General features: G+C 38.0%; 1 protein-coding gene across 5 annotated transcripts in view; it reads right to left on the bottom strand.

Moving 5' to 3' along the window:
- The window catches only part of TOP2B (DNA topoisomerase II beta), a 56703-nt gene that overhangs the window by 32876 nt on the left and 9864 nt on the right, over nt 1–13963 (bottom strand). For 3 of the 5 annotated variants that reach the window (XM_040963672.1, XM_040963643.1, XM_040963636.1), the window contains exons 2-6: nt 5924–6094; nt 5497–5587; nt 4493–4556; nt 1839–1984; nt 455–552 (exon numbers count right to left, since the gene is read on the bottom strand). In XM_040963672.1, the coding sequence (XP_040819606.1) occupies nt 455–552; nt 1839–1984; nt 4493–4556; nt 5497–5587; nt 5924–6094 (570 nt within the window). The remainder of the gene's footprint in view (nt 1–454; nt 553–1838; nt 1985–4492; nt 4557–5496; nt 5588–5923; nt 6095–13963) is intronic. The other 2 variants (XM_040963661.1, XM_040963654.1) reach the window with 1 other exon arrangement.

The following is a 13963-nucleotide window of genomic DNA, read 5'->3' on the forward strand; positions in this document are numbered from 1 at the left end:
ACTGTTAGTAAAATAAATTTCAAATTTAACAAGCTATATAGATTTTTTACAAGAACACTAAGTCACGATGCTTTTTCTGACAAAATTACTTCAGCTCACATAAAATTTCAACCATTTTCAAGAACTTGCAAAAATAAAGTAAAAAAGATTCTGAAAAATGAGTTTGATGATTCAAGGAGGAGTTTGTGTATTTAAGTACAGGAGTTTGTATATGGAACTGAGTACAGGAGTTTAGGACATTTTTAATAATACTTTGTTTCACTGAGCTAAAGAAGTCTGCTTTTAAGCATTTTTAAAAGAAATGATGCTTCTGTAAGATCTCCTGGACATTGATTTCTCCCTATTCTGCAGGCCTACTTCATCCTCACAAAAAAGGTGGGTAGGACATGACAGTTAAAACTGCAATTTACCCAAGAATCCATTAGCGCAACAGAACAGTTTTTAAAAGTTTTACCTGCTTAAAACTGTGTTTATATTCTTTGCAAGCTGTTTCTACTGTGAACTTTGTACTAAAAATATTACAAAGTTTTGCACCATAACCATTCCGACCACCTGTAAGAAAATAGTGAAAGCTTTAGTGAAATCATTCAAAAATCTTTTCTAAATTACCTGCCACAAAGCAAGTCTGCTGCCAAAACAGATGCCCTTACTACATATTAATCAACTAAATGTTCTAAAGTATACTTAGGTTTTCCATTTAAAGTAAAATATAACAGATTGCACAGGTATAGTAATATAATAAAAGTATTTTGTAAATTTATACTTTCATCACAACTTCAAAAAGTATTAAGTTTGGTAACCTCTACACCACAGTATATCTATAGGAGTATGAAATCTGAACTTCCTAACAAAGTCACTTTTCTCTCTCCACATCACACACAAAGCTTTAGTGCCAAAAAGACACTAACGACTTACGCAGGCAAGGTAAACAAACAGGAAAACCCCAGGTTGAGTCAAAGCACTTTGCTACTCAGTCTAAATTTTCAATCCTGTTCTGTAGACGAGCACAGTTTAAAAGTAATTCAATATCAAAATAGTTTATGTCATAATAAATAAATACAAACACAGTAGTCTCATCTAAATCAAAACTTTAAACTGTCAATGTTCCAGCAATCCTAACATAAAAACTACTGAATTATCAGACTTAAAAAATCGCTTGGAGATGAGTGATACGGCTTAGTGGGCAAAGCTACTGCCTGTAGCACTAGCATTCCATAGGGAAGACTCCACTGCTTTACTTCTGACCCAGTTCCTTGTTAATGTGCCTGGTAAAGCTGCGGAATCCGCCCAAATATCTGGGCCCCTGTTGTCCACATGAGAGCCTTAGAAGCAGCTCCTGGCTCCTTTCCCAGAGCTGGCCATGGTGGCCATTTGGGAAGAGAACCAGCAGATAGAAGATCTTTCTCTCACTCTCTAACTCTGGCCTTCAAATAAAATAATTTTTTCTAAAGATCCAAAGGTATACGTAAAGATTTATTCATTCATTTACTGGAAAATCAGAATTACGCAGAAAGGAAGACAGATCTTCCATCCACCATTTCACTGCCCTAATGGCCACAACAGCCAGGACTGGCCCCAGCGGAAGCCAGAAGCTTGGTCCAGGTCTCCCACGGGGGAAGGGGCCCAAGCATGTGGAACACCTTCTGCTGTTTTCTTAGACAAATTAGCAGTGAGCGAGAGTGGAAGTGGAGCAGCCAAGACCTGAACCAGTGCCCATGTAAAATGCTGGCACTATAGGCAAAAGCTTAACCTGCCCCTAATATTTTAAAGGCCACATGATACATTTTTATAGATATTAATTCTGAAAAGGATTATCTCATACCAAAAACAAATTTTACCTGTAACTTTTTTCTCATCATCATCATAGTTACTCGATGTTAAGAGATGTCCAAAAATTAAAGCAGGAACATACATTTTCTCTACTTTGTGTTCAACTACTGGAATGCCTTTCCCATTATTCCAAATGCTGATAATGTTAGATTCTCTGTAAATAAGCAGAATTTAAAGCTGAAAATTAAAGACACATGAGTTTCCAAAAATATAAAGTAAACCAGAATAAACATAAGTGATTATAAGGAAGACATCAGTTCTTATCACAGTTGGAAGATATTAATTTGTCAAACAAAAACACCTGATGGGTTCATATATTTCTATTTCTGAGCCATAATTGCATCATTAAGATGTATAAAATTATTATTTTACAAAATTTCTAAAAAATTTCTTGCAGTGTCCTGAAGGAATAAGATTCCGATGCTAATATCCTGGTGCCACTAGCAGACAGACACACACACACACAGTTGAGACAAGTGTTCCAACCTTCCAATGCATGAGGTGTGCTCTTCCTGCTTGAGACCAGCAGTACACCCACCCTCTGGAACTACATTCACATTGAAACACATGTATGGGATTCATCAAATTTTAAATTTTTTCCTCCCCATCACATCAATACAGAAAGAAAAGCAGAAAATAGCCTGAAGTGTTTACCATTTTTAGTCTAAATATTTAAAGTTATTTGTGTTGTGTCAAACAGTGTTATAAAATACTTTTAAAATGTGTAAATAGTATCTAATTTATGTTTTTCAGAGTTTGGGGTTAGTTTGAACCCTGGATTGTAAACAGCAGAGGCTCCTACAGGTAACAGCAACTCAATATAGCCAGTAATCCAGATGAAAAATTTTATCTACCCATACTGTTTAATTATGTTTAACTTTAGATTTTATCCTTTCAGAGAAAAATTTACAGAAACAGTTTAACTCTTGAGGACTAAATTTTGCCAATGTTTCACAATTTGTTAGTTCTTTAAGATTTATTTTTATTTTAATTGGAAAATCAGATTTACAGAGAGAGAGAGAGAGATCTTCCATCTGCTGGTTTACTTTCCAAGTGGCCCCAGGCTGAGTCAGTATGAGTCAGGAGCTTCATGTGGGGTCTGAATGCTCAGGTGGAGCAACTGCGCCTTAAATCATGGTCCTTGTGAAATACAGACTTTGCAGGTACTGACTTAATCCCACTACAAAGCAATGCTGGTTCATCAAGTGGCACAACTGCTGAGCTAAATTCCTGACCTATCTGGCCCAATTTTACCCAACTTTCAAGTTCAGTACATTACTTCAATTCTCCATTAAGTCTTTAACATTATTATCCAATTCTCTTTAAAGTGCTCTAAAAATGTAATTTAAAAAAAAAAAAAAAAACTAGGATCGGGCCCTGAATCGAAGCCTAGAGGCTAAAGTCCTCGCTTTGCACATGCTGGGATCCCATGTGGGTGCTGGTTTGTGTCCTGGCGGGACTGCTTCCTATCCAGCTCCCTGCTTGTGGCCTGGGAAAGCAGTCAAGGTTGGCCCAAAGCCTTGGGACCCTCACCTGTATGGGACACCTCAAGAAGGCCTAGGGTTCCTGGCTTCAAATCAACTCAGCTCTGGCCATTGAGGCCACTTGGGGAGTGAATCAGCAGATGGAAGATCTTCCTCTCTGTCTCTTTCTCTCTGTATGTTTGACTTTCCAATAAAAATAAATACATCTTAAAAAAAAAAAAAAGAAAAACTAGATTTATTGGAGAATCTCATGAGATAATCAGGTTACCACGCTGCAAATTTTGAAGAGTTGCCCAAACTCTGCCTGGTAGTTCTGCTAACCTATTCCAATACCTTTTACAATACTACTGGGGAAAGTAAAGGGGGCTGCATTAAGCTACCAATTGCAATTCCCTACTCAAGTACCAGCAGTTCCAACCAGTTTCCTGCTAATGTGTGCTAGAAGGCACCAGAGGACTGCCCACAGGCTTTGGGCTTCGGCTACCCAGGTGAGAGGCCACGGTAGAGTGTGTGCTTTTCCTGGCTTTAGCCCGCCCCTGCTTTGGCTGTTGAAACCATTGAGCCAGCAGATGAAACACGTGTCTGTCTCTCCTGCTCTGCTTTTTAATTAAGAGCTAAGCCGTATCATACGCTATAATTAGACCATTAGCTATTAGAACCCACAAAAATTTCAGGGGCATACTAGTAAGAACAGGAAAAATTTTACAACCATATTTCTCATTTAAAACTTTTGTTTTTAACTTTCACCTTCTCATAAAAATCATCATAGTGTGATCTACTTGGGTAAGGCCCTGGTATATGTTCTGTAATATCAGAAAAAAAACTAATTTAAGTCACAATACAAACAATGGAAAAGTTCAAATGCCAGTCATGAAAAAAGTATAGAATATAGCTGGAACAACACTAATAATAATCCTCAGAGTCCCAAAGTAAGGGTAAGACAGAGCTGAACTAATGTTCGCTGCATCAACAAAAAATGGTCTCCAAGAGCTCCCAGTGGGAAGTCCATTGGCGGGAGGGGATACATGTTAGACAAAGGAGAGGTAAAGATAATACAGTCTCAAGCAACAGGGACAAAGGAGTGCTAACCACATGAATTACACATATAAAAAACATTCCTAAGTTGAAGGCAACTTGAAAAAAACTTTCAGATATTTAAAAATTTGAAATATACTTACGGGTCAATTGAAACTTTAATACAGGTCATATTCTTATCCCTCTGTTTATTGTCAGCCGCATTAACTACAAAAATAAATGTCTTAATTTGTAATGAAAGATGCAAAACTAAATACACATATTCAACTGTATGTGCAACATTTGCATATGACAACCTGGTCAAGGTAATACTTTCCTTTGATATCCATCAATAAACAAGTGATTTCTACAGGTTAGACTGAACCGCAACGTAACATTTTTTTAATTACACAAAGACAGATTTTCGAGAATCAAAACTTTAAATCCTATGTACTATAGCTGGTAATTAAAGCATTTCTGCGTTCATAAAGCACTCCTCAGGTAATCTGAGTACTAGCTGAACTCCATTCATATAAATAATACACTCCTGACAAACACTGTGTAATTAATCTGGAACTGTGGAAACCAGGTGGATAGTTGGGAAGCAAGAATGAAAATACAAACTGATCAGTTTTACTCTGCCTCCCTTTCCCCAAAGACCAGCAAGCATCTCAGAGAACCGTGCACAACCTCGTTGTACCCAATTAGGCATTATACAACACTGCACTTTCACACAGACCTGGAAGGGACAGGGATCACTTCAGAGTGGCTACTGCCCAACAGAAACATCCGACTTGCTGGTGCGAAACACAAATGTGCATGTTCCACTTCCAGCAACTGAATGTGTAACTCCCTCCCCACCTAACTGGGATGCCAGAAAACCCCAGTCAGCTACACACAGGATGACAGACCAACTGTGGCATTACAACTAAAAAACACTCATCTTACAAATGGACAAACTGAAGCACAGAGATATGAAACACAGAGATAGGAAAGAAATAGAGCTACAGATAAAAATTTCCTAAGAAACATATTCAACATGAAAGCCAAAGATTAACTTTTAAAATTCACCTTATTATATAACTGTGGCTTTATAAATACTAGGAAATTTTGATAATGCTAATAGGTTAAAAAGTACATATATGCTAAATCCTGAGTAAGCACTCACCCAAAATTTCATCAAAGATCTTGTATAAACCTGGCACAAAGGTAACCTCTCTGCAGTTCATGCCCACATCTTCATCATACACCCACATTAACTGCAAAGAGAAAAAAATCCAAAAACATGCTTTATTTTGTAAGATTAAGTCACTGCATTTGCATATATTCTAGAACATAACACTATTAAAGTAAACCACTAGAACTTTTCTTAAACAGTTTATATAGAACCATTTTACTCTACTTTCTCCTGATACTTTACTTTGAGACAAAAATGAAGACATTTCTATTTTTGCTTGATTTTTCTACCTACTTTAATCATGATCATACAGAGGTGAAATCATGAACTTATAAGGCATCGTCTCACAATGGCCTTGTTAAAGTAAATATGCACACATCCTAATCTCGGTCAATTTTAGCAAAAAAAAAAAAATTACCTGTGTCAAAGGCTCCACTGACCCGATGTATGTGTCAGGACGAAGGAGAATATGTTCAAGCTGTGTCTTCTTCTGATAAATTCTTTCAACAGACAGCTTCTTGGAAGTATCATTTTTGTTTGCAGTTTCTGATTCTTCTTTTTTTGCAGCATTATTCTGATCAAAAAGAGTCTAAAATTAACCAAAAGATCAAATTTAAATAACCTAACAAGGGGTAAGCTAAAATGTGTACGGACACATGACAGGGATGTTTCTTTTTAAATGGCAAGACCTATTTCAGACTCAGTGAGTCTTAAGCCCTACAGAACAAAGGGGCACTGCCCAGCAACCTGGTTCTGCAGTTCCCCCCGAGTCCTGGTGACTAGTCACCCAGGCACCAGAAGCACTAGAGCAGTCTGCATTACTTGATTCAGAAGCATAAACATTTCCCAATTCTGTAAGTTTCCAAGTTCATTATGCGAGCCTCAAAACTTTCTAAGGAAAGTCAGGCATACGGAATCACAATTGAACCTGGCTATCTTTAGCGGTCCCAAAATCTTTCAAATGGAGATACCACATCATTAACCAAGACTAGTAAAGGGTGAACAAAAACAGATAGCTTAATATTCTGTGTAGGCTAACACACACTGAAAATACTATGGTCTCAATCCTTGAATTTTCCTCATCTCCAGATCCCGTCAGATCCAGCTCTGAGAGTCCCGATTCTGAAACAGCTTACAAACTCAAGTTTCCACACCACTTCCACAGAAGCAGAGTGCAGTGACCCCAACTCAAGCCATCACACAACAGATGAGGATCACCAAACTTCTGAGATCACGATTTGCCTGTTTCTAACAGCCACAGAGAACAACCCTCCTTCTGGACAGGGCTGCCAAATAGATGGCCCACTAAACAAGGGTATTATAGTGGCTTATTTTTTTCCAAAGAATAATTCAAACAATAAGAATTGAGGTATTTCCATAGGCCCTTGAACATTAGTAAAAATAAAACACATAGAAGACATGGCAGTAGATATAATTTGGTCAATTAGTCTGTAATATCAGTTCAGTTTCTAGACATAAGCATACATTTCATGTTATTATTTTAAATGACACTTTATTTGCCAACTATCAAAACACATGACTTCTGAATAGTCAAGCCAAAACTTGGAACTTACCAACCCCAAGGAAATGCAAGTATTTATAGTAATTCCCAAATATCACTATCTTTACATAAAATTACATGTTTCACAATGATTACAAATAATTGTATGAGGTCTTAAACTATATTCTTACACAGTCTTTCATTTATTAAGTTTATAATACTTAACACTATAATATTAGGAGTCAGCCAAAAGCAACTTTGGGAAGAGGAAACGTATCTCATGAGTTTCAGAAGGTTTGTATGCTCGATTTCTGCCAATGGCTTGATGATGAACAGAAATAATGAATGCTGTTTAAGGCATGAATGGTATTTTTTAAAACACTAAACTCCAAATTTCTATTACATTTCTTTTAAGATGTAACAATTTATAGGGAAAACCATAACAATAACCACTGATTTTTAAAATGGATCCTCAAAACAGAACAAAAACCAAAACAACTAAAATCTCTAGGAAAGTGCTAGAAAATAACACATGCTATAGAATTCAAGGTAACTTTCTACCATAAAGGTAAATCTACAAGTCCAACTATAAAATTAGCATACAAGTTGAAAACATAATCACTATACAAGTAAAATCTTACCCAAGGTATCTCTAAAACCACACCACAAAGAAATTCTGCAAAGATTAGATGCAACCAGAAAAAAAAATTTTTAATAAAATACACACCAATTTACAACCCTTTAGGTGGCTGCTGCATACCAGGGAGCACCAAACCACACTGTAATCCAGGATCCAACCTCCCCAAGCAGCAAGGCACGACTGGGAGAAACATGTCACAACTTCTCCACGACAAGGAAAGAAATGGACTGTACCTCTAAATGACAAGGTAGAAGGAATATTAACCCAAGACCTGAACGCTGCTTATGTAAACCCAAATACTGACAGACACGGGGTACCAGACTTAAGGCCACGCAAACAAAGCCAACCTCAGGATGTTGTCAAGGACCAGAAGTGTAATAGCAGAGGCAGACACCGGGCGGAGCTCCAGTCTCATGGCTTAATTCAGGAGGAGCATTAGGTTGCGGAACAGATACCCAAAACATCTATGATCTTTGCAGACACAACAAAACCTGTTCACTTAGGAGGCTGCCTGCACCAGCCAGCACACACTTCCCCCAAAAGCTGGCACAGTTTCCACATGCTTTAGCTAGAACTCCACAATGCAGGAATTCCTCATAGGACGAGAAAGGACTCAAAGACAGGAGAGGTAGCTGGGCATTCAAATGCCGACTCCAAAAAGGAAAAGCACAAGGCAAGTAGAAAACTCCAACTATAAAGAACCAACACTATTTCTGGAAATAAACACAATAGCTAAATTGAAGCCAAATTAGAGACCCAACAAGACTTCAAGCAAAACAAAGAGGGGACAATCAGCACATCTGAAAACAACTTTCAAAATTAAAGGCAGATGAGTAAAATGAAAAAAAAAAAAAAAACTGAATAAAGCCAAAAGAACTTAACAGACACCATCAAAGCAATATATATTTTGTAAGTCCCAAAGGAGAAGAAAAACATTAGTAATAAAGAGCTTTTTCGAAGAAACAATGGCTAAAAACTTACCAACTCTTAGAAAAAAGATACCTACTTGAGTCGCTCAAATAATTCAAGAAAGGGTAAATCTAATAAACCAATAAATGAGACACATCATAAAGCATCAAAAGTCATAGAAAACAATTCTCTAAGTAGCAAAAAAATAAATAAATAAATAAATCATCCAAAGCAAGGGAATTTCTATTAGATCATTAATTCCTCAGCAGAAATATTATGGGCTATAAGAGAATGGGTTGATACAAAATGCTGAAAGAAAAAGCTGCCAACCATTAACATTACATCCAATGCCCCCTCCCCACCAAAAGAAAACTTCAAAGACTAGACACAGTAAGACTTTTCCAGAAACATAAAAGCCAAGGAAATTCATCACTACTAAATTTGCCCAAAAGCAAATGTTTTAGGGAATCCTTTAAGTTGAAGTAAAAGAACAGTAACAACAAAAAGAGTACAAAGCTAGCAAAACTATGAAATACCTCTGAAAAGGTAAATGCAGAATCTTCCATGTTTAAAATGTAGGCATGCTGACAATTTTAAAAGCAAATACATAACAGGAACTATCAATCTTTAAAGAGATGCAATATAAACAGGTAATTTGTGACAGCAATAAAAGTGTGGGACAGAAGTCACTCTCATACAAGTGACTCAAGAATTCACAATACAGAATAATTTGAAAACAAGAAAAACATACTTCTTAATGTACACAACATTAAAAACTAAGGACGCAAATCAACTTTACAATTAAATGCATTAGAAAAACTATACGCAAAATTAGCAAAAGAAAGGATATAATAATCAAATAATAAATCTAGGAGAAATGGACACATACAATCTACCTAAATTGATCACAGGAAATCTAAATAGACCAACAACGACGAAGTAATAAAGACCTATCCCCAAAAGAAAACCCAGGACTGGAAGGCTTCACTGCTGAATTCTACCAGATTTTGAGGAGAACAAATGCCAATTTTTCTGAAACTACTCAAAAACAACGGCAAAGGGAAGAATTCTACCAAAATCCTTCTATACGGCAGGATCACCTTAAGTCCAAAACCAGAAAAAGACACAAGAAAAAGAACCATAGTCCAAACTCCCCGATGAACATAGCCTCAAAAATGCTCAAATAAACATTAGCTATAAGAATCAATACAACATCAAAAAAATCATTAAGTGAAATTTACCCATGATGTGCAGGGACGGTTCAACATACACAAATCAAATGTGATACATCACACTAGTGAGCTGAAGAATAAAAAGCTTGGAATTATCCCAATAGTTGCAAACCAAGAAAAAAAAGCATGATAAAATATAATACCATTTCAGGATAAAAACCTTAAGTAAAATACATACAGAAGACACATTCCTTAACACAAGCAAGGCAATATATGAAAAATCCACAGCACGTGGAATGAGGAGAAGTACAAGACATTTCCACTATAGTTTGGAACCAAACAAGAAAGCCCATTTCACCGCTGCTATCAATAGAATTCAGGAAGTTTTCGCCAGACACATTAGGGGATACAAAATGGAATATCAAGCTACCCCTGTTTGTAAAGGTTAAGATTCTCCAGGTAGATAAACCCAAAGACTACTAAGAGAAAATGGGAACTCAGCAAAGTTTGGTGAAATTGCAGGCTGTAAGAACACACGACGTGATGGCCTAGTGACTACGTCCTCGCCCTGCATCTAGCGGAACCCCCTATGTACACCAGTTTGTGTCCCGGCTGCTCCACTTCCCATCCAGATCCCTGCTTGTTGCCTGGAAAAGTGGTAGAGGATTGCTCAACCCTGCACCCACGTGGGAGAGCAGGAGGAAAGCTCCTGGCTCTGGATTGACTCAGCTCTGGCAGTTGCCACCACTTGGGAAGTGAACCAGTGAACAGAGACACTCCCTGCGCCTCCTTCTCTCTGTAGATCTGCCTTTCCAATTAAATAAACAAGTAAATAAATCTTTAGACACACACACAAATCAATGAACTTTGTATACAGAAATAATGCCATGACTGATGAAGAATAAGATAAGTCCCATTCACAACAGCTGCAAAAAAAATGTAAGTACACTGGAATAAATTTAACAAAGAATGTGACAGATGCCTATGATGAAAGTTATAAATGTCCTTTTCACCGAAAGCAATTACAGATTCAATGTGACCCCAATCACAATACTTACATTCTTCTCAGATCTAGGAAAAATTCTAAAATTCATATGGAAATATAGGAGATCTGAATAGCTAAGCAGTCTAAACAACATAAACCAAGCTGAGGCATCACAATACCAGACTTCAGGATTTATTACACGGCAGTTGTAATTAAAACAGCCTAGTGCCTCCCTACCTATTAGGGAAATGCAAATAAAAACCACACTGAGGTTCCATCTTAACTCCAGTAACAGTGGCCTACATACAAAATCTAGTGACTGATGGTGAGAATGTGGGAAAAGGAACTCTACTCCACCGTGCCTGAGTGTGTAGCAGTGTGGTCACTAACCAAGTCAGCAGGACAGTGTTCAGGTAACTGAAAATTAACCTACCATGAGACCAGGCTATCCCACTTCAGGGAATACTTCCAAATGAAGTGTGCACACAAGATTCTGCACCCCTATATCTACAGCAGCACAACCCACAACAGTGAACACATGGAAACACCCAGATGCCTACAGAAACAGGAACGGATAAACAAACTGGTACATCTACTTCATGGAATACTATACAGCCACAAAAAATAAAATTCTACCTTCTGCAACACAATGACTCCCACTGGAGACCACTGTACACAGTGAAATAAGCCAATACCAAAAGGACAAACACCATAGGTTCTCTTTGATATAAGGCAAAATAAAAAACAAACTAGTACAGCCATTAGAAAGACAGTATGGAGACTCCTCGGATATCTGAAAATAGATCTACCTTATAATCTAGCCACCCTACTCCTGGAAATTTATCTAAATGAAATGGAATCACCAGACGGGAGAGTAACCTGAACCCTCATGCTCCTAACAGGTCAATTCACAACGCTGGCCCTTTCACACTTTCTGGTTTCAGATCACAATGCAAGGAGCCAACACTGTGGTAAAACTACCACTTTGATGAGGGTATCTCAGACAAGTACCAGTTCAAGTCCTGGCTCCGGGGGCTTCCGATCCAGCTCCCTACTAATGCTACTTGGAAAGCAGCATCAGATGGCCCAAGTCTTTGGAACACTGTATTTACATGGCAGACTTTGGTCTGACCCAGCCACGGCCACAGACTCCACCTGAGAAGTGAACCAATAGATGGGCAAACTTTCACACTCATTTTCTCCCTCTCTCCCTTCCCTCGCTCTCTTTGCCTTCCAAATAAGTAAAACAAATCTTTCTTTATAAATAATGCAAATCAATAGCAGTGGAAGAGAATATACATATCAACAAACTAGAACAGGGAGCCAAGAAATAAACCCTGCTTTTAGCGGCCATATGATTTTGTAGGGGAAACAAAAGTCGCTTCAATAAATGGTGCTGGAAAATCTAGACATGGAAATGTATGCAAGTGGACCCTTACATCATGCACAAAATTAACTCCTCATAAATTAAGGATCTAAAACCAGTGCTTGAAATCATAAAACTCTAATGAAAATCCAGAAAAGCTTCATGACATTATCTTTGCAAATGACTTCATTGTATGACACTAACAGCACAGGCAATATACAAAAAAACAAGTAAATGTGACATCAAATTTCAAAAGTTTGAAAAATTTGCAAAAGCAATAAGACAGCCTGTGGGAAAGGAAAAAATATTTTAAAATCATAATATTCAGATATGTAAATATACAGATCTTCTGAAACTCAAACTGATCTTAAAAATAGGCAAAATGCTTAAGCAGACCAATAAGCATATGAAAAAGAAAATAAAAAGCAAATCAAAACCACAATTAGATATTTATCACCTCATACCCACTAAATGGCCAAGCGAAAGCTAGAGCTGCTGGCAAGGATACAGATAAATGGAGCTCTTGCACATGCTTATTGTGAATAGAAAATGCTACAACCATTATGAAAATATGAAAATTCCCCCAAAATTAAAAATGGAATAAAATAATCCAGTAATCCCCTTCTATATACTTCCAGAAGAATTCAGAAGATATTCCAGAAAATCTAAAGGATGTTTACACACCCATTTTGTCACATTATTCACAATTGCCAAGAGGTGGAAGCGATCCTAATGTTGACGAACAGATAAATGTGTAAAGCAAATAATGCTGTCAGATGTGACAGGGCTATGCAGCCTGGAAAAGCAGGAAACGTCAGCGTGCTAAAACACAGACAGGCCTCAGGAACAGGGTACGCAAAATCCTGCAGTCACAATAAATATCCAACGCTACTGAACTCTACACTCAAAACGTGTAAGATTCCAGTGATGCGATTCCTTTAAAGAGTATTGTGTATGCGTTAAATGGCCATTTTTCCATCCTATATTATGTAGGGACATTGCCTGCATGCCCACTAACGTCTTTCACTTTTGATTTGTTAAACAACTTATCTGGTAAAACATTAAGCCTTTTTATTATAATGTAAACCTAAAATGTTACCTCAAAAACTAAGAAGAAAGGAAGAGGAAGGAAGTTAATATTAAATTGTAGCAAGAAATCAGATTACATGTGCTATTCATTAAAAGTTAAAAATTGTACACACAAATTAAAATGTTAACATGTGAAAAGCTACCTTTCTCTAGTGACTACTTCAAGAAATTACATGTAGTCACTAGGGAAGATTCTAAGTTCGATATTGTACTTAGAACCTGAGTCAGACACTGGACGCAGCACATCCAGAGTGACCGGCTCTCAGTCCTGGCTCCTCTGTTGATTCCAGCTTCCTGCACATCAGCTCCTTCGGCCAGTGCTGTGCTAGAGTGCACTGAGCCTTTGCCTACAGTACCAGCATCCCGTATGGGTAACTTTCAAATCCCAGGGCCCACTCTCATCCAGGTCCTTGTTAATGCACCTGAGAAAGGAGTAGAGGATGGCCCAAGTGCTCGGGACCCTGCTCACCATGGGGAGACCCAGTGAAGCTCTTCGTCCTCCACAGCTTTGGCCTGCCCCAGTCTGGCCATGCTAGCCATTTGGAAAGTCAACCAGCAATGGGAGGCCCCTCCCTCTCTCCTTCTTCCCCCTCCTCCTCCGCCATCCTCCTCTCTAACTCAGCCTTTCTAATAAGGATGTTTTAGAAATTCCTACATAACATAGCATGCTCACAATGACGCAAGCTGGACCAGGAATTAGAAATGCAACTCAAGTGAGCAGCAGGGCCCCCTTTCTGGAGCCACCACCACTACTGCACAGTCAGGATGCATAGGGAGGGTCCGCAGCCTGAGCCCC

This window comes from Ochotona curzoniae, unplaced genomic scaffold (assembly GCF_017591425.1).
Source record: "Ochotona curzoniae isolate NIBS_2020 unplaced genomic scaffold, NIBS_Ocur_1.0 contig_1302, whole genome shotgun sequence".
NCBI classification, from domain to species: Eukaryota; Metazoa; Chordata; class Mammalia; order Lagomorpha; family Ochotonidae; genus Ochotona; species Ochotona curzoniae.